The 22,740-nt window shown below is 36.2% G+C and overlaps 1 protein-coding gene and 1 pseudogene across 1 annotated transcript; both read left to right on the top strand.

The window, feature by feature from the left end:
- The first annotated feature begins 8,615 nt into the window (after positions 1 to 8,615).
- On the top strand, positions 8,616 to 9,541 carry LOC124960202 (olfactory receptor 5B3-like; annotated as a pseudogene).
- Positions 9,542 to 16,127: 6,586 nt separating this feature from the next.
- On the top strand, positions 16,128 to 17,051 carry LOC124958850 (olfactory receptor 5B3-like). Its single transcript, XM_047517371.1, has one exon. The coding sequence runs from the start codon at positions 16,128 to 16,130 to the stop codon at positions 17,049 to 17,051; it is 924 nt and encodes a 307-aa protein (XP_047373327.1).
- Positions 17,052 to 22,740: the final 5,689 nt, after the last annotated feature.

Below are 22,740 nucleotides of genomic sequence, written 5' to 3' on the forward strand. Positions count from 1 at the left end.
TTAAGTACTACATTGTTAGCAAAGAGGCTGACGCATTTCCATGGAAATATTACCCTCTCCTTCTGATCATTATACACCACCTTTGTAGAATGGGAGTAGCAGTGGAAGAGTGCTCAGCATATGCAAGGCCCTGAGTTTAATCCACACCACCACACACAAAAACCTCTCTGCTGAGGTTACCCTTTGTCTGGACATTGATGTGGGACACAAATATCTTCAAGTTTTCCTCCATTCAGACAGGTTTATCTACGTCTCCCTTCCATAGGTCCCTTTGACACCAATTCTTCAATCACATTGCTCCCATTTCTACTATCACACTATACTGTGGGCAGCCCATGGATTGGTATATAAGTGACTATATACCAATGATATATGATGAATGAACAGGTATGCTGCCGGAAATTCGGCCCAGTGCATGAATGATCCTTTGCTCATGTCCATCGGGAAGTCCCAGGAAGAGGTTTGGTTGCTACAGCTATCTACTTGTGGGTGGTGCCAGTTGTCATGCAGAAGCATCTGTAAACTGGGTTAAATCTTTTACCCCTGCCAGTTGATTGTAGGAGGTCACTGTGAGGCTGAAAGGGCAGCCCTGGGAGAGAAGGCATTGCAGCAGGAGCCTGGGTCTCGGCTGTTTGGGGTTCTCCTCCAGGTAACCTACTTTGCCTTTAAGGCCTAAAAAGGTTTAACTTATCACCTCCATTTGATAATTGAACCCTGTCTGCATGTCTGAGTGAATATCTTGGCAGGTCAACTAACACTCAGTTTGTGATAAGCAGCTAAGTTTGCCCAGTAACTTGGTAGGTCATGGTCAGGGTTTCAGTATCTACCAAGGCCAGTAGCAGGTGAATAACATTTTCTATTTCTCAACATCTGTTTCCCATAGGAGAGTAATTATCCACAAAGGACAGAGGACTTTCTTGAAAGTCCCACCTGCACTGCAGTTTACTTATAGGTGTCAAAGGCCCTGAATAGCATTCCTCTCTATAGTTTGCTATTTAAGAACAGTTTCATTTGCAGGATCACATGGTCCAAGGGGCAGAGGAGCTGGCACAGTACTCAGGAAGTACTGGAGGGCCATCTCTGGTCCCCACGTAAACCTAGCAGCTTTTCAGATCACTTCATCAATGGTCTAGAATAACCCATTTTTTTTTCCTTTTTGTTTTTTGTTAGAAGGACCAAATGGAATAATTTGCCCTTTCACTTAGAAGGGATGTCTCAACAAGTCCCACATTACTGTGTGACTAGAACGTTCACTGAGATCAAAGAGCCCTGGATATTTCCTGGATTTTTTTCATACCTCTGACATTTAAATTACTTTACTCTACATCTTGCTCACTTGGTACAATCAACATTATGTCACCCACATCACGATCATTGTGACACCTTCTGTATGGGAAAGGTGATACAACCCCCAGGTAGAAAAGTGTGTCTATATAAAAGTAGAAGGGAGACCACTCTGGTAGAGGAAGGGAGGCAGGGGATGAAGGAGGTGAGGATGAAGAGTGATATTAGGGAATGGAATTGATCAAATTATGTATACGCATACATTAAAATCCCACAATGAAATCAAATATTCTGTATCATTAATATGCTCCATTAAAAAATAAATTTCTAATTCTTATGAAAAAAATAGCTGCAAACCAAGTACCACAGAATGTGCTGAAACAATGAAACCACGTCAGGTACAGTAACTGCAATTTGAGTCAACACCTGATTAAGCTTACTGTAATTCACTGTAATTCTCCAAGAGTCATCCTTTTTCAGCAGAGGTAAAAAGGTGAACTGAATGGTGAATGTAATGGGATTACCTACCCTTCACCTTTCAAGTCCTTGATGGTTGCACCAACTTCTGTAATACGTTCAGAATGTGGATTGCTGGTGGTATACTATTTCCCAGGTAGAGTCAGTTCTAGTGACTTTTCCCACCACAATAGCTACCATTGCACAGGCGAGGTAAATAATGTGGAAATTATGTCATCTATTAATTATCATATTATAATTCTGTATTCTGAAACTGCAGAAATAACCATTCAATGGGTTGTGACCCACTGGGCACAGTTTGATATGGGCTTAAACTCCAAAAACAAAGATCACCTGCCTTCCACAAGACCTTGCACTTACTAGACAACAGTAATATTTTTTATCTTCTGAAAGTAGTGCCCATTCACATCTATAATCTATTAGTCACCCAAAGTTTTACTGATCTTCTTATCTGATTCATAGTTATACTAATAAGGAATCATAGAAACCTTTGGAGAAGGTGAGGAGAAAGATTTACAGATTTAAATCCTTTCACAGTTTATTGGGGCCCAAGGTTCTACAAACTGGCTCAAGTCTGGGAATTAATTGAGGGATAGTGATTCTCAGCATCTGTGAATTTTTCTAGAATTTCTGCTGTACAGATCAAATAAGAATTCAACAGTCTCATTTCCTGTTTTACTTTCAGAAACATCATAATGCATCTGCCTAGGCCACAAGATTCACAAGTCAGACTTTTTTGACTGCTGTTTTCTGTCTTCTGCCCAGTATCACCCACCTAACCTTGGGGAATTTAGTGCTTACACATGAACCCTGCTACACTGGGAAACAATCCCTCCCATTGTGTTAGCAGTTCAGTGACATTGTTTCTATCTTCTTGAGTTTGGTGGTTTTTGTAAGAGCAGGTTCATATTTTTGATCAAATTTGAGTTTTTGTGCTTATCACTTCAAATGTCCTCTATGCCCTTTCCAGCATCACACTATTCCTCTATTATTCTAAGTATGTATGTGTTTGTAAACTCGGTGTCATGCAATAGTCTCTTAAGCCCAATTAGGTTTTTCTTCATTCTTTTGTCTTTTCTAGTCCTCCTAAAGAATTACACCAATTGCTTTATCTTCACCATGAATTATTATTCTCCCTACTCAAATCACCATTAAAACTCTCTAGGGAATTTTTTTATTTCATCCACTGTGCTTTTTTAGATCTTGAATCTATGTGGTTCATTATATGATTTTTATCTGTTTATTGATATCTAGTGTTTGGAGAGGTACCATATCCTTGGTTTCTCTAGTTCTTTCTCCATCATTTCCTTAATTATTTAGGTATATTCAAGACAACTAATCTAAACTCTTTTCCTTCAACACAATAACTCTCCTTCTTGAGGCCAGTAACTGTCCATTTCTATTTTCTTTAAAGGAGGGAGAGTTTCTTGTTTCTCTGCATATCTATTTCCTTTGATTGGAATTTGGACATTTATAATATTATACTATAGTAACTTCACAAGTTGAATCCTTTCCTGCCCCAAGGTTAGTTTTTTGTTGTTTGTTGTGGCTGTTGCTATAATTTGAATTTTCTAAAATATTCTTAAAAGTGCATATTCTTTGAAATGTCTCTACTCCTCTCTTGTGAGATTGATGGAAGTGTGGCAAATACTTCTTCAATGTTATGTTTTATCAACTTTTTCTTGATTTGGCATTCACTTATGTCTATATATCTTTGACAATTACCCAGAAATCTAACCAAGTTGATACACAGAGATTTTGCTTTCTTTATCAGTATTTCTGTAGTGTAACAGGCCCTAGGAATTCCTTAGCCTACCATTTTTTGTTTTTCTGTCTTATAAAGAATTGGTCGCTGCATCTAGGAAACATTAAGTACTACAAACTAATCTTTCATTTCAGTGTTATTAATTTAATCATAACTGCAAGATGTTGTCATATGTGATAATTACAGGTTCCAGGTTTATGATCTGATAGTTTGAGGATCATTGGTGATCCTCTTATAGATTTGTTTCTCACTCTGCTATTGCATATTCACCTCACATATCATAGAAATAGTAGAGAGCTTTCTCTGTTATGTCACTCAAAGACACCAGTTAATGAAGTTATCAGCATGTATAGCTGCACCTGATAGTGCAGTAAGCCTGGTGATTACCATGGCAAGAGCGAAGACACCTGCTGGTTCTGTGTATGCTTCAATGTACATAACACTAATGTTGCTATCATCATCATCATCATCATCTTTAACATCTTGTAGTTTATTATCTAGAACTGTTGCATATCCTTCCTGAATGAAAGGAATCAAGAAAATTGGAGGAAATAAATAGATTATTTCGGTATCCCTATTTTTGTTATCCAAACTGTCAAATTTTGTAAATTATAGGTATTCATATTTAACCCACAGAACCACTGGTATATGATAGAAATTGTGTTATACTTTGTATACAAGTCATGTTGCAAACCTTTTGAAATCCTATAGGCTAGCAAGATATATATATTTTTTTCTATTCTGTTACAGAAGAGACTGAGAATCGCAGAGTCTAAACCTCTTACCCAAATTTGTGGTAAAGCTGCCTAGATGCCATTATCATTCCCTGTGAGTCCATTGTGATAAGTCTGCTTGGAAGTGAGTGTTAAGAGGCAACTGTGCAAATGGAAGAATAAATCTTTCTTTTGATGTGAAAAAGTTATTCGCAGGTAGCATGGTGATGGTAAGATCAGTGGGTGTTCGAGAAGAAAGAAAACATTTGCTAAGAGCATTTCTTGAGACATGTTAAGAATACCAGGAAAAAATCCAAATTTAAAAAAATAACCTAAAATACCCAATATGGATAAAAATGTGAAAAATTTGAATAGATTGCTGGTGGTAGTTCAAAATGGAAAAGAATTTCAGAAAATATTTTTACATTTCTTTTTGAAATAAACAAGCACTGACCACTTCACTAATGAACCTGACATTTTCATATTTACACATGACATTAAAAATGATGTATGCACAAAATTCTTACCATATGTTTATATAAGCCTGAGATCTAATCAACAATGAAACAAATGTAAATGTTCCTTAACTACAAAAATTTAAAATATAAATTTAATGTCCCTCCAATGATACACTACTCCTTAATAAATAAGATTACATTGTGATACAATTGAAAATAGGGACAGTCCTGAAATTCATGGAAAAAAATGTCAGATTCCTGGATGACATATGCTAGGATAATGCCTAAGGACATTCTAACAAAGGCAAAATTTATTGCATCAAAATGATTTACTTGTTGAAAAGGACTATATGTGGAAAACCTATCAGAGAGAAGTCTGATTAATTGGTTTAGAAGATTGTGATCATGATTACATGACTAAATATTTGACAAATTCTTAGAACTATACTCCATGAAGTGTGGATCTTGCTGTCAATAAATTATTCTTTGATTCAAATGACTGAAAACAATGACAAGTAATACAAAACATTTGTGCATATTATAATAACCAATTTATTCCCACAGGTACTTTAATTGCTTCTTTCCCCAAAAGTAGAATCAGGAGCTGCAAAGAGACTCACAAGAAAAATCTCCAGAGATCTCCATGTCTGTATAATTCTCTCCAGATCTCTGTGTACAGTCAAAATGCAAATACGGCTCAATAGCACATTATTTTTGAAGGAACATATGACATACCATGCTTCACTGGTCATTGTTTTTCATTGTTTGTTAATCTAAATGAATCACTATTGTTAGGATACACAGGCCTAATGACCTGGGGATTTGCTCTGAGCCTTCACACATGTTCAGAGAGACACACAAAGATAAAAGTCCATACTGGGTGACTTTTAAAGATAGGCTTTTCCCAAAAAAACTATCCTTACTTCTTTCTTGTTCAGAGACAAAATCTGTGAATTGTATGAGAGATGTAATCTTTGCAGGATCATTTGACAAATAAGAGATGAAACACTTTCATGAAACAGAAAGAATTAATAATAAATTCGGAACTTGACCCCGTGCTAATGTTCTTTCCGCCATTTTTCCATGCCTCAGACAACTAGGAAACTTTTGATGACTGCCTGAGGGAGATCCACTAACAGAATCTGTGTAATACTCCATGACTGATTGGAGGATTTCTGACTGACTATTCTGGATTGATGGGATTTTCCCTGTCAGCAAACTGGTAAGTTCTGTATTCCTTAATATTGATATCGAGAAGTGCCATTTAAGCAAAATCAGTGGGCAGTTATATTTACTATGAGTAACTTTAAAAGATAGAGATGAATTCAACAATTTCTCTGAAAAATTGAGGTGCATCTAGGAAATGTATATGAAAATGGATATCAAATATATATCAAATGGATATCAAATGGATATCAAAATATCCATCATAGGCAATTTAGTGATTCTTATGACACAGCATGCTTATTTATGAAACTAAAAAAAATTACAAGATGTCCTGATTTGTCAGTTGGTGAGTTTGTCTTGTTCACTATATACTAACCTCAATTGTAGGTAAAAAAAAACAAACAAATAAGAAGAAAAAAAAAAAAAACTCTGTAAGAATGAAATGAGCCTTCTTTAAACAGGAAAGGGGTCCTCGTGGTTAACAAGTTCTGAACTGCCCTGCTTTTCCCTGGATCTCATGCTTGTCATTACTAGTCCTTCCACATGCGGTGACGATGATTGAGATAAAAGCATTTATTAAGGTAAAGTTGACTTTATGAGACTTTCTCATTCTCACTCTATAATTTTGAAAGGTTAGAAACTTCTCAAATCCTCAATTTCCTACATGATGAAGTAGAAATAATATGCTATCTATCTTAAACACACATAAGTGCTATGGAATATAGTATGTTGGTTAAGGTGGTGTGTGTTAAGGTTAGATCAACACAGTGTCTTCAGGAAGCTGGCTCATAAAACAAAGTTGTCAAAATCTTAAGAGAGAGATGTAAGGGAACTGTAGTTTGGGAAGGATGTCCAACCAAAGACTTCAACGTAAATTTAAAAATTGATAATACAATTACTACAAAGATCTGGTTCAAATAAAATATTAAAGAACATGAAACTTAGAGTCAGAGCATGTCTGATAACTAAAGATAGCCTATAAACTAGGAATTTTAATACTAAGTCTCTGAATAACAGCAATGAGAGAAAGATTTTTTCCTAAGAAAAATGGACTCTTATTCAAACTAACATATGGAAGCAATTTTGAAAGAACATGACCCACATGGAATTATAGGAGCAGCAATCACATACTTGGAGCAAGGACAGAATAACAGTGGAGAGACCAGAAAATGTTTGTGGGTCTAATGTAGGAGAAAGGCTATTTAGAGAAAGCAGTTTCAAATTTCAAACTTACCCACAACTGAAGTCCTGTGTGTAAGCATCCCCCTCCATCAAATCAAGATAAAGACCATGATCCCATCCTAAAAGGAACAGGATTGCTAACTCAATGGGCTGCAGTGCGGTAACACTAGCGTTTTGTTGTCTCTTCTGCACATCTTTTTTAATTCCCACCATAATACCTCAAAGTAAGCCTCTTTATGATTTTCATTTTGCAGCTGGACATATTGTGCTCAGGGTAGTTGTGTTAGGATCGGTGAGTCTTAAATGGTAAATGGTAGGTTTGATGTGAGTTTTTTCTCGGAGCCAAGCTTGATATCTACTCAATGTGAATTACCTCTGCAGGTTGAACATGGTTCTTCTATAGCAGCATTTCTATTATTGGGAATGTTCTTTGTGGAATACTCAGTTAAATCCTTAAATAGGCACCATGATACATGCCTATAATCCCAGCATCTCCAGAGGCAGGAGGATCACAAGTTCTTGGCCAGCCTCTGCACTTAGTGAGACTGTCTCAAAATGAAAAACGAAAAGGTCTGAGTATGTAGTTCACAGATAAAGTGCCCCTGACTTTAATCCCCAGACTCCCCCCAACAAACATAAATAAAAAAATAGCTAAATTATTATTCAACCTATCAAAAAATTTACATTAACCATGTAGCAGTCAATCTGTGTAGACACTCTGGTAAAAATGAGCATGAGAGTTTAGAGAAAAGTTTGCAATGCAATTCAGGGATTGATATTCCATTAAGGATCCATTTGCAGTTTAAAAGAAGACTCAATTCAACGTTCTGGATGTTTGTTATCTTCTTTGTTTTATATAGTGAAAGAGATGAAATCATCACTTAATCACTCATTTTGTTCACTGTGATATCCCAAACACAGTGTTATAAGGAAAGAAAACAGAGTAATTGGTTGTAAACTGAGTAACAATCAATTCAATTATAGTTTAGATCATTAGACTTAAGAACCACTCAGCATGAATTCAAGGTTGACAGAGGTCCAGAAAAGACACTGATAAGTGCTATTTGAATAAATATGAATCTTTTACTCAGCCTGTTTTGCTCCATAACTTGTATGAATGTACCAACCAAACAAACTCCTAATATTATTGAGAGGAAACAATGAATACACATCTGATATGTTTAGAGCAGTCAAGGCAGGTGAGTAACATGGAATGGACAGCTTTTACAGCTCAGCAGAAATGCATTGTCAGAGAGATCCGACTACACAAGTCACTTTCACCAAGATAATAAGTTTTCTAAATAGCAGTTTACAAAGTATAAAATTCTTAAATTGGGTATGTGATCTATTATCATTCTTCAATTTGACAGTATATAATCCTGTATGTAATAACTGCACCAAATTTGGTTTTCAGGCTGGTGTTTTTGCTGGAGAATTTAAATACACACTTGTTGAAAGAATATACAGTATAGGTATTCTTTCCAATTCCAATTCAATTTTCTTATCATTCGTTCCCTTTTTTTCATGGTTCCCTTTGTTTCATGAATATCTAGTGATTCCCAGATAACTTTGATGGAGAACAGGACAGAAGTGACAGAGTTCATCCTGCTGGGACTAACCAGTGACCCAGGTCTGCAGCTTCCCCTCTTTCTGACATTCCTGCTCATCTACACCATCACTCTGGCTGGGAACCTGGGGATGATCCTGTTGATTGTCTTGGACTCCCATCTCCACACTCCCATGTACTTCTTCCTTGGCAACCTGTCTCTGGTGGACTTCTGCTACTCCTCAGCTGTCACTCCCACTGTCATGACTGGGCTTCTTGTAGGAGACAAGATCATCTCCTACAATGCTTGTGTTGCTCAGATGTTTTTTTTACAGGTTTTGCCACTGTGGAAAATTACCTCTTGGCTTCAATGGCCTATGATCGCTTTGCAGCAGTGTGCAAGCCCCTGCACTACACCACCACCATGACAACCAGGATGTGTGCACATCTGGCCATAGGCTGTTACGTCTGTGGGTTTTTAAGTGCTTCGGTCTACACTGGGAACACCTTCATTCTCTCTTTTTGTAAGTTCAATGTAGTCCACCACTTTTTTTGTGATATTCCAGCACTCATGCTTCTCTCTCGCTCTGACAGACATGTTAATGAGCTCTTTCTTATTTATGAAGCCAGTTTCAATATATTTTGGGGGGTTATAGTTATCTTAATATCCTACATATTCATTTTTATCACAATCCTGAAAATGCCTTCAGGTACAGGTTATAGGAAGGCTCTGTCCACCTGTACCTCCCACTTCACTGCTGTCTCCATTTTCTATGGGACTCTAATCTTCATGTACTTACAGCCCAGCTCTTGCCACTCCATGGACACTGATAAAATCATATCTGTGTTCTATACCATGATTATCCCCATGCTGAACCCTGTGGTCTACAGCTTGAGGAACAAGGAGGTCAAGAGTGCAATTACAAAGATTTTTTTGAATGCAAAATAATCTTTATGATTCTACTTTTAACCTTTGAGATGCACAATATCTGTACTTATTCTTCTCAGATCTTCTCCATGTTGTGTGTTGTCTATTAAATTCTACACCAGTTCAAGTTTCTGGTGAGAACTTTTTCTTACAAAGTCTAAATTTTTTTCTACCACATATCAATGCAGATATATGTAAAACAAGTGCACAAGGAAAGACATGGATGCAAAAGTTGCATGAAGGTGCCCTGAAAGAACACAGATACGTGGGCGTGGAAATTTCCCAGGATTAAGTGCAATCTGTAAAGTGTGCTGCTGACTTCTATGTATTAGTTTATTCCTCAACTGAATGAAGGGATAACCAGATAGGTAGCAAAACACTTCATGTATTTGCGTGTCCATGAGTCTGTTTTCCAAAGAGACTACTACTAGAATCGGTAGACTTAAGATCTCCTGTCATCGTAAGGCTGGCCATACTCTAATATAGTGAGAGCATTCTGGAAGAGAATAAAATATGTGGAAGCAGAAATCCAATCTCTCTGACTTTCTCTATCTCTTTCTCTTTCTCACGGATACATGCATTTTCTCTGATTCTTGGACTTCAGAGCTACTGGCTCTTTGGATTTCAGTATCCTAGCCTTACACTAGTCACATCTCCTCCACCCTTTCCCAGGTCTTTGAACTAGACTGATTTACACCTCAGTCTTCTTGTCCTCTGGGTTTTACCCAGCACAGCATGGGTCTACTAGGCTTCCACCATCACACAAGGACATACTCAGAATAAATCTCCTCTAATACTTTCATACATGTTCTTTCAATTCTGTCTCACTAGAGAACTCTGATGAATACACAAGCATTTAAGATTTATAATTTAAAATTTACTTTGGTATTAAAATAGAAAATTCATATCCAATATTTAAATTTTTAAAATAAAACTCCTAAAGTTCCTCCAACTTTAGATTATGCAGAGAGAAATGAGAGAGGAGGAGGCAAGGGGTATGAAAGATGGTGGAATTAGACAGACAACATTACCCTATATACATGTATAATCTACATCATACACAACCATAGAAATGAAAAGTTGTACCCCATTTGTGTACAATGAATCAAAATGCAATCTGTAAAAATAAAAAAATAAATAAATAAATAAAAATTATTATAAAATAAATAAAATAAAATAAAATAAGATTCCAAATTTTAGGGAAAACATGGTACAGTATTAAATGAAAATCTGTGATTCTTCTTTTCATATTTTAATAAGAAATACATGAATCTTCCACCTCATATCAATTAGTGTATCTGTTTGAATGCATCATTTTATACAACCATCATATTCATGATTTAAATTTTAAAGGGATAAAATAGTCTCATTACCAGGAGAAAGGAAACAATAATAAAAGAAGTTTTTAATGTCTTCATCTACTACTACAATTTTGCCCACTTTGTAAAAGTTACATAGAGAAAGCAATAATGCTGTACATTTTTCCTCTGTGAATGCTTTGTAATTGTTACCACTGCTCATTATCTTTTTTTTTATTTTGTAGAGTTTTAGTAGGGAGTCTTTTATTTATTCTCACTGATTTCCGTGCTATTTCTTCACATATTTCTACCTTGTTCACATCCCAGGGTCTTTGCATTTTCTGTTCCTGGTGAGGAACACCCTCGTACTACTTAGCTCTTTTTGCACCCTGTCCTAGAGTCCTTCCCTGACCACCTTTATAAACTATCCACTGTTCACTCACCACATAAACTGTCCCCTCACCCCATGTCATCTTGAGTTCTTACCTACTATGTATTTACCTACTTATTTCTTAATTTATTTCCTAATCAGAATGTAAGAGCATGAACTTGGACTTTGTTTTCTTCAAGGTGATCATCAGTAAATGCATAGATACCCGTTTCATAGTAAATTCTCAATACTTATTTACTAGAAGGATGAATAACCAGTATGTTGAGCTTGGTTGATCATGAGTCTTGCATGAGATAAATGATTTAGATAAAAAAAGCAGTGCATTATAGAGATACACCTAATCTTCTCTCTTTCTTCTGAAAAAGATTTTCTACATTGTTTCTCAGTTCTCACATGCCTTAATTTTAAGAAAATAATTTCCTAGAAATTCCACCATGGAGTAGACCATTACAAACACTCTCATAACTTTTTTCTTAGAAGTGGTGTGTCATTAAATGGCAAGCAAAATCTCAAATAAGTACTATTTAGAAAACCATAAAATAAATTCAATATGAGATGAATTAAAGTTTTTCTAAGTTGACATATTTTAAAAATGGCTTCACACACATGCTACACAATTAAGTGAAAATATTCAAAAAGGTCACATAGAATATACATAGAATATGACAGAATTTGTCAGTAGCAGACATAAGACACATTCAATATCCTAGTGTAATGTACTGTATTCAGGATTTTAAATTTGATCCTCAGGGAACTCAATATTATACAATACCAAAGCATAGGACTATGCCCCGTGTGTAATTTTTCATTGCTATGCACTGATAGGCTTTGACATCAAAATATTTGGAATGAGTATGCCAAGATGGCCATGCTAATACTTTGAAACCATGTAGTTAGCACTAATATTCTGTTTTACATTTGTGATGATATTGCTCCACTTGGAAGTTTTTAAACCATGTTTTCATGATTTTTAATTTTGCAATTATTTTGTATTGGTAGAAACACTTCAAAGAGTGCCTAGTGTGATTGACATATCAAGCACTGGCAGGCTCCATAATGGCCCTAAAAATAGTCAAGTGCTAGTTTCTAAACCTTTTACTCTTACTCTACATGGCCCAGAGTAACTTCACAGGTATGATTAACTTAAGGGTTTTAGGACTGAGAAATCATTGAAATTATCCATGTACACTCGAAGGCCAATTCCACACATCCTTATGAAAGGTAGGTTGAAAGACTTAACCACAGAAAACGGAGGACTTGGCAATGTGACCCTGGATACTAAGTTCAAGTGATATTACCATTGAATGCTGACAGCTACCTGAAGGTGGTAGGGATGAGAGATGGAGTTTTGCCTAGAAAGATGTTGAGACCAGGGCTGTGATAACACACTGATTGTGGCTCAAGAAGATGGTTTTAGACTTCTGGGTTTCAGAACTATGAAAGAATCACTGTGCAGTCAAAAGCTTCATGTTTGCCATACTGTTATAGCAGCCACAGGAAACCAGCAAAAACATGATGAATGGGCAAGTTATCCAAGAGAAGTTCAAATGAAAAATGTTAGGTGATTGTGGTAGTGGTTACCTGATCATGCTTTTGACAAAATCATTAAGACTCTAACTATAAGGTGTGTATTTTACTGTATGTGAATTATGCATTAATTAGAACTATTGAAAAACAAAAAGACAATACAAAAACATACTTGCATGTTATGGTAGCCAATTGATTCCCATGGGTAGTTAAATTGCTTCTTCCCCAGAAAGTAGAATCGGGACCTGCAGAGAGTCTCACAGGTAAAAAAGCCACAGATTTTAAAGTCAATATAATTCTCTCCAGATCTCTATGTATTCTACTCAAAAGAACAAAAATTCATATAACTCAACATCACATTGTTTTTGAAGGAATACATTCATCGGTCATTGTTTATTAATCATCTGAATGCCTGCATTAGCACATATAAGCCTTATGACCTGAGGACTTGCTGTGTACCTTCAAACAGGGTCAGGGACTCTCAAAAAGGCAACAGTCACATTGTTTGACTTCCATGAAATAAGTTCCCCCAAGATGTATTAGATACATGCTTCTTTATGGACAGAATCGGTGAGTTATATGGGAGATGTAATCTTATCAGGCTTATTTAACAAATAAGGAGGAGATAAGAGACTCTTCAACGAAAAAGAAAGAATTAATGATAGATTTGGAACATGACCCATGTTCATGTTCTTTCCTACATTTTTCCATGCCTAGGACAACTTGGAAATTTTTGACTACTTCCTGAGATATCTTCTAAGAGAATCTATGCAATACTCCTTGGTTGATTGCATGATTTCTGACTGACCATATTGCATTGAGAGTATTTTTTTTCTTCTGACATGAAACAGGTAAGCTCTGTATTCCTTCGATATTCTTAATGAGAGGTGTAATTTATGCAAAAACAATGGGGTGGCTGTAATTACTGAGTGTTATTTTAATAGATAAATAAATGAATTCAACAGTTTTCTGAAAAAATGAGGAGACTGGGATACAAATGTCAAAACGTCCATTACAAGTGATTTAGTGATTCTCATGACACATCATACAGATTTTTACAAAAATAATGCATTAAAATATGAAGCAGAAGATGCTCTCATTGGTTAGCTGGGGATTTTGTCTTGTTTATTATGTATTTAATACTCATATATGTAAAACAAACAATCAAAAAACAAAAACCTGTGAAGAGTGGAAGGGATCCTCAGGATTAAGAAGCTCTGAAATGCCTGTTCTTCCCCTATAGTCTAACACTTATCATTACTACCACTTCCACACACGTTAACATTGATGGAGCTGAAAGCACTCATTTAGATTAAGAAGAAGATGACTTTGAATCTTGCATTTTGAGACTTTCTCAGCCTAGTTATATGATTTTGGAAGATCAAAAATTCTCAAAACCACAATTTCATCAAACATTTAATAAGAATACTATGCTATCTACCTTACAACACACATGAATGTCTAAAGCCTTATCATCTGCTGTGGAACATAGTATGTTGGTTAAGGTGATATGTGTTAAGTTAGACCAACACAAGACCTTCAGAAGGAGGCACATAAAGAGAAGTAGTCAAAGATTTAGAAGATGTGATATTAAGGAGCAGTAGTTACTTTGGGGTGGATGTCCTCCCAAAGGCTTAAATGCAAATTCATTTAAAAATTAAAATAATATAACAACAAAGTACAAGTTGAAATATAATAGTATAGGATGGGGGAAATATAGCTAAAGCATGCTAAAAGCTAGAAAATCCTTAAACATGGAGTCTTAATCCTGGGTCTCTGAGATTTGTCTGTAAATGACAGTAGGAGAGAAAAAAAATTTTTGAAGGGACAATTTACTCTTCTATTCAAACTAAATATGTGGATTTTAAGGAAGAAATTTTGAAGGAGTGTGGTCCATCGAAATTACAGGAGCAATAATCACATGCTTGGAGCAAGGACAGAATGAGAGTGGAAACCAGAAACTATCAGTGGACCTGAGGGGGAAAAAGGCTATTTGGGGATAGAAGCTTCAGAACTTCAAACTCACCTACAACTGAATTCCTATGAAGTCCTATGTGTGAGCATCCACCTCCATCAAAACCAAGATAAAAGACCCTGACCCATCCTAATAAGAACATGATAACTACACTCAACAGGCTATGATTATACCCAGTATTTTGTTGTCTTCTCTGCACCATGATACCTCATAGTAGTCTTCGTTGTGATTCTCATTTTGCAGATGGACATAATGTGCTCAGGGTAGTAGTGTTAGGATTGGTGATTCTTAGTGATTAGTTGTAGGTTTGATGTGAGTTTCTTCCTAGATCCCAAACTGTATTCCTGCTAAATCTGATGACATGGCTTCTCAGAAGATAACCTCTACATACTGAATAGAGTTCTTCTAGAGCTGTGATTCCTATTTTTAGGGATATTCTGTGTAGATTTCAGATGCAAATCCCTCTTCAACCTAATTACAAAGTTATCTTGTTAGCCATCAACATGTGTAGATGTGCTGGAAAAATGAGCATGAGGGTGTTGGTAAAAGTTTACCATGCCTTCAGAGATGGCTGTTTCATTTAGGATCCATTTGTAGTTGAAAGAGGCATCACTGCACTGTTCTGGATTATTTTTTGACTTTTTTTTACCTATATCTACAGGCAAACATATACTGAAGGAGAGGAAATCAGCCCCTAGTCAGTCATTCACTCAGTTCTCTGCGATGTCCCAAACACAGTGTTGGAATTGAAGGAGACAAGATGTAATTGTAAACTGAGTAAAATTCACTTTGGTTTCAATTCAGATTAGACCATTATACTCAGGGACCACTCAAAATGAGTTAAAGTTTTCCATGGGTGCAGAGCAGAATTGGCCAGATACAACTTGTTTACAAATACTTGAAGAAATTTCCAAGCCTCCTCTGTTTCATAATTTTCATGAATGTAACAACCAATCAAACTCCTAATATTATTGCAAGGAAACAGTGAATACATATCTAATGTGTGTCGAACAGTTGTAGGTAGGTGAGCAGTATGGAAGGTCAACTTTGGCAGTTCACGAGAAGTGTATAGTTGGAGAGATTTAACGACACTCATGTTATTTACAACAGGGTAATAAGTCATCTAAACTCAGTTTAAAAGCAAAAATGTATAAATTATGCTCATAATCTTTTAACATTTCTCAATTTGACAGGATGTAACCCTGTTGTATATATAATTACATATAACTTGTTTTAAATATATATAAAATGTGCACCAAACATGGTTTTAGGTTCAATGCTTTTGCTCCAGAATTTCATCATATGAGTTTTTGGAAGACTACATAAGGGATGCATACTCCCCAAGGTCACTTTAAATTTCTTATCATTTTTACATCTCATTCTGTAGAATATCACAATCTTTTTCAGAAAACACTGATGAAGAACAGGACAGAAGTGACAGAGTTCATCCTACTTGGACTGACCAGTGACCCAGGTCTGCAGCTTCCCCTCTTTCTGACGTTCCTGCTCATCTACACCATCACACTAGTTGGGAATCTGGGGATGATCCTGTTGATTGCTATGGACACTCATCTCCACACTCCCATGTACTTTTTCCTTGGCAACCTGTCTCTGGTGGACTTTTGTTACTCTTCACCTGTCACTCCCAAGGTCATGGCTGGGCTCCTTCTGGGAGACAAGGTCATCTCCTACAATGCTTGTGCTGCTCAGATGTTCTTTTTTGTAGCCTTCGCTACTGTGGAAAATTACCTGTTGGCCTCAATGGCCTATGATCGCTATGCAGCAGTGTGTAAGCCCCTGCACTACACCACCACCATGACAACCAGGGTGTGTACTTTGATGATCTTAGGTTGCTATGTCATTGGTTTCATCAATGCCTCCATCCAAACTGGGAACACCTTCAGCCTTGTGTTCTGTCTTTTCAACGTGGTCCATCACTTCTTCTGTGATATTCCAGCACTCATGGTTCTCTCTTGCTCTGACAGACATGTTAATGAACTGGTTCTTATTTATGTAGCCAGCTTTAACATCTTTTTTGGCTTTTTAGTGATTTTAATATCCTACATGTTTATTTTTTTGTCCATCCTGAAGATGCGCTCAGCTGCAGGACACAGGAAGGCTATATCCACCTGTGCCTCCCACTTCACTGCAGTCTCCATTTTCTATGGGACTCTAATATTCATGTACTTACAACCCAGCTCCAGTCACTCCATGGACACTGACAAAATCATATCTGTGTTCTATACTATGGTCATTCCCATGCTGAACCCTGTGGTCTACAGTCTGAGGAACAAGGAGGTCAAGAGTGCATTTACAAAGACAGTTTTAAAGGCAAAATAGCATTTATGATTCTGATTTTAACTTTTGTGAGATGCACAATACCTATACTCATTTCTTTCTGTACCACTCTATGTAATGTTGCACATATTTCATAATTTAATTTTGGAATTATTTTGTGTTAGTGGAAAAATTTCAAATATAGCACATAGTGTGATTTCCTTATCACAACAAATTCCTCAATGGCCCAAAAAATAGTCTAGTGTTATTTTCTAGAACTTTTACCGATACTCTACATGGCTCAGAAGCACTATGCAGGTATGATTATCTTAATGATTTCAAGAAAGAGAAGTCATTGAAATTGAGCAGAAACCCCTAACGTCAATCCCATGCATCCTTATGAACAGAAACTTGAAAAATTTAACCACCCAAAATGGGAGTTGGCAAGGTGACTGTGACACAGCATTGAAGTGATGTTACTATTGAATGCTGGCAGCCACCTGAAGGTGGAAGGGATGAGTGACAGAGTTGCACCTAGAGATGTTGTAGAGACCAGGCCTCTGATGACACACTGATTGCAACTCTGTGAGATGGTTTCAGACTTCTGGTTCCCAGAACTGTGGAAGAATCTGTATGTGTTGCCAATGCTCCACGTTTGCAGCACTGTTATAGCAGCCATAGGAAACCAGCTAAAACACTCATGGAGTCTCCTGCTGGTCATCACCATACGTCACAATTATATGTTAGTTATGGAGAATTCAAAGAGAAGCCACCTGTTCCTGTGCATTGCTTTGTTGGAAGATTATTTTTATTAATTTATTCTTTGCACTTCTTATAGGTAGATTCAGAATTCTCTTTTTATAGTTCATTTTCTATTTGGGTATTTCCAGGAATTTGTATTTTTTCAGTGTTTTACAATATGTTGATACATACTTATTTACAAAATTCTAATTCCTCTTGGATATATAAATTCAGAGGCTGTAACCTCAGATTACTTATTGTTTTACTCAGTTGAGTTTTCTGTTTATGTTCTTCAAAATTTCATCATTTTGTCCACACTATCAATATTTGGTTTTTCTGATTGTCTCTGTCCTTATATTACCTCTTACATGTTTACTTTACTCTAATCTTTATTTCCTTCCTTCTGCTATTTTCAGTTTATGTTTTCAATTTTTATTGTTATTCTTCATGTTTTAAGTTAGCTTACTTCCTTGAAATGACTGTCAACATGGACACTAACAATTACCAATTTTTGCTTGTATGAAAATTTACGTTTTTTTGTGGTTTTGCTTTGGATTGTCTCAAATTATTTTATAGACTCTTCATCCATTTTTATAATGTAATCCTATATATGTGAATCTTAAAATTTTTCTTGTTATCAATTTCTATTTCAATTGCATTGGAGTGGGTGAAGATGTTTGGTGTGATTTCAATCTTCCTGTGTTCATTTAGAATAGGTTTTTAGCCTAATATATGGTTTGGCCTTGGGAATATTTCCTGTGCAACTGAGAAGTAAGTGGTTCTTATACATGAGCTCAGTGTGTCTGTTAAGATCAAAATCCCATAGTATAGTCTATTCCTATAGAACTGTCTAGATCATTCTTTTCATGACATTTCTTCATATATTTTGAGAACCAGTTATTAAATGACTATGTGTTCTTAAAATATTATCTTCAATAACTGACCCATCATACAGTTTGTTTATTTTTCTCTTCTAATAATTTTTACATAAAACCAACTTTGTCAAATACTAACTTCTTTTGCTTTCAGGTGGCTGGGAATAATGATTTTTCTATCCTTTTATTTATATGCTATTTCTGTCTTCATATGTAAGCAGGTCTTTTGTAAACTTTATATAGTTTAATCATGCTTTGAAACACATTCTTCCCTTTCCACCTTCTTGTACAGTTTCATTCACTTATAATTCAGTAACAAATGATAACCACGAACTTCTGTAGTTTTGCTGTTTTTGATATATCTATGTTTCTTGCTCCTCAAATTTTCTGATATAACTTCCTTTTGGATGAATTGGTTTTGTCATGTACCTTTTGATTCCTATCTCATTCATCTATTAATTTTCCCAATGATTTTATTAGTTAAGGTTCTCCATAGCAATAGACCTAACTATAGTTGTGTGTGTATATGTGTGAAACAGAGAAGCGAGAGAGATTCATTTTTAGGAATACATTCCTGAAATTATGAAGGTTGACAGATCCAGGTCTGCTGTCTTGGCCAGGAAAGAAAGACTCACAAGAACTCATGGTATATTTCAGGTCTGAAGCATCAGAAAAAGTTTCACAAGAGCTGAGGGTGTGATCAGTCTAAAAGTATTGGTTGGAAATGTTCCTGTAACTCATGGAGCCAGTGGTTATGTTACATTGAGGCCTTCAATCAGTGCCTGAATCTCATCCATAATTTGCCTAGACCAAGGTTCACTGGCTTAAAAGGTAATATCATCCCCAAACATTTCTGTGACTGACAAATAAAAATTAATTATCACAAGTTCAATTTTGTTGACTTGTCTCTCCTCACCAAAGAATGAGAATACTTTGAATGATGTTTACACTTACTGTTGATATCCCATAACTGTTATGTAAAGGTAATAACATAGCACTTAAATACTACGATTTAAAGTGAATACATCAAATGATTCATGATAACGGGTTCATGGAGATAAATAAATATATTTCAAATATCACACATGTAGCCATAAACTACATAAGGAGGAATCTCATAATAACTGTATTCTTAATTTTAACTTCTTGTGGTACCATAACTGGTGTTCTAACTGCATAGTTCCATTACCATTCTCTTATCTTCTTTCCTTCAGTCATGGTCATAGTTTTTAACCTGTAGAGATGATCTAAATCTTCATTCCTGAAGGGTCAGGAACATTACTAGACTTTCTTGAATTGAGTTCCCATTGAACTTAATCATTGCAAATGATAAAACTAAGCCAATACTTAGGGGATCTCCTGTATCTCAGGTGCAATCTTCCTTATCTCTACTATGAAATAGTAGTTGAGTGTTATCTTGTTAATCATCAGTGACAAAAATAAGGAATGCAAAATTTTATTCACTGGATGGTTCAGATAAATGATAATCCCGAAGAACAAATGGAAAACTTGACTTTCAATTCAATAGAATCTTTTTAAAATCACCTGGTAAAATATGTTCAGCCATAGAACCAATCCCATTTTCATTCCTCAGTTCCAGAAATCATGAAATTAACAATTATATGAAAGAATACACTCAGGATGATGATTCAGAGCATATATAACCTCATATACAACCTTATCCTGCCCAACAAGGTATTGCACCAGCCAGAACTTTAAGTGAGAATTCAAGTTGCCATTCCACCATTGTTTCAAGCCAGTTGCTTCAAGATGGCATTGAAAATAGCAGTCTGGTAAATTTCATGATTTTGGAGACATTGCCCCATTTTATTTCTGTGAAGTGAGTTATTTTATCAGAAGCAATTGGGTGTAGAACAACATGGCAATGGAAAAGGCTTTTGTGATCTATAAATGAATTAGACGTGGAAGTAGTATGTGCAGTGAAAAAAAAAAAACAGCATTCAGTAGTTAGTGTGTTTTCAAGGATAATTAAAATGGCATCCTTCCTTGATGGAAGGGGCTCAGTGTACTTAATTTGCCTCCAGGGAGTTAGAAGAACACCTCAAGAACAGTGTCAAATGTGGGATTCAGTGTTAGTCTCTACTGCCTGCAGATTAGGCTCTCACCAATGGCTATAGATAACTCACGTTTCACATTTTTGTCAGAGGTAGTCTATAATGCTTAGCCTGTATGTAATCCCCATGTCTGCCACCATAGTCACATTGTTAGTAAACCTACTGGAAAATAGCAGCATTCACTGAGGAAAGGTTGCCTGGTATCCTCAGACAAAATATATATTTGCTTGACTATTTAAATTTCCTGTTGTTAAGGTTAGCATTTGACCGGGGGCACTGATATCAGACCCATATAGTCAGGTTGTTCCTAATTTCAAAAGGTCAATTCCACATATCTTCCTTAAATTTCATGTCCACCAGTTTTAAAATCACAATTTTCCTGTTCCCTACTTTCCAGGTGATCAACAGTTCCTGTCATCAGAAATTATACACTATCACATATTTGGACATTTCTTTTTCACAGAAAAAAAATGAATGATCATGTGTTCTTCCAAAAGTTCTGTCCTGTGGGTAGACAGATATTCCTTTGCTATTGTCCATCAGGAATGTCCCAAAAAAAACTTTAGTACTACAGATGTCCACATGTTGTGACGTCTGCATATTAAGCAGGAATATCTGTAAACACATTCCCAATCTCTGGAATTATATATAGATAATTCCCTAGGAGACCAAAAGATTCAATTGATACAGAAAGAAGGCATTGTGATGGGAGTAGAATCCATGGACATTTTGTCAACTTCTTCATGTACATTACTTTTAAATTCAGGACAGATTTGGTCCCAGTCATATAGACACCATTACTTTGATAATGAACTTCTGCTGTCCATGCCTTATTTTATGGTGGGGCAGACCAACTAACAACCATTGTTTGGTAAGCAGCTGAGTCTTCACGGTAAATTGATGGCCCATATTTAAATGTTCAATCTTTACAAAAGCAAAAGCATCTTAGAAGAACAAAATCTATTTGTCAAAAGGATAATGATATTCTAAAAGAAATCATCTAGTTTCCTTCCTTAATCCTAGGAACCTGCACTACATTTTCCACACAGTGACCAAAGGCTCTAAAAACATCTCTATGTGCCACTAACAAGTCCAAGATCACTAGATCCTCTGAGTCATGAGACCCAGGAGGTAGAGTAGCTTACACAGTAGCCAGGAACTATTGGAGAAACTTCACATCCGAAGATAGGACACATTTCCTTTAAAATGCAAAGACAGCTACACAGTGATGCACTTCTTTTTGAAACACAGACCAGATGAAATGATTCATTCTTTATCTTCAAAGGGACATCTTAAGATGCACCACTCAACATAATCACTAGAAAATTCTCTTAAAAAGAAGGACCCTGAAACTTTGCTCCATTTATTTCTCACCCACTGGCATTTAGATGACTTTCTACTAATACTACATTCCTACTTCTGGATCACTAGGTCCAGTCCCAATAATGTCATTGATAATGGGCCAAATGGTTAGGGACGTGGTAGGGTTTGGTAGCTTGCTAATGACTTAATTGCCACACCTACCAGAGGAATGAGCATCCCTGAGGTGAGACATTGAAAATGATTTTATGTCTTTGCCAACTGAGAGGAGACACTCTCTGGTTATCATCATTAACAAGGATGAAACAAAAACCAAAACAAAAGCAGCCACCACCCAAATACCAGCTGATGTGTTCACAGCTCACACAGTGAAGCCAGATCTTCTAGAGTGGCTGCCATTGAGTGCACACTTCATTTGGCTTCCCATAGTTTACTTTTATTCTCCAGGATACATCTGGTGTGTGCACAGGCCAAATAGTTAATGTGACTGATATACCATGGAACTCACCACCTTGCAACTTGGAAGTCCCTGGAGACGCCTTCTACAATTCCTCCAAACACATAGCATTGTTTTTGATATACTGTTTTCCAGGTGTATGCAGTTGTAGTGAATTCCCCTTGGCCTTCTCCATCATAATATGTACACGACATGGGCCCGTAAATAATGTGAAAATTATGCAGTAGGCAAGTATAACTACTTCAATAGTGAATTCTGGAACTGTAGAAGTAAACACATTGGTT

This window comes from Sciurus carolinensis, chromosome 11 (assembly GCF_902686445.1).
Source record: "Sciurus carolinensis chromosome 11, mSciCar1.2, whole genome shotgun sequence".
NCBI classification, from domain to species: domain Eukaryota; kingdom Metazoa; phylum Chordata; class Mammalia; order Rodentia; family Sciuridae; genus Sciurus; species Sciurus carolinensis.

What these genes read in the sequence shown, in the direction of transcription:
- LOC124958850 (XM_047517371.1), top strand. Translation starts at nt 16,128, where the DNA reads ATGAAGAACAGGACAGAAGTGACAGAGTTCATCCTACTTGGACTGACC.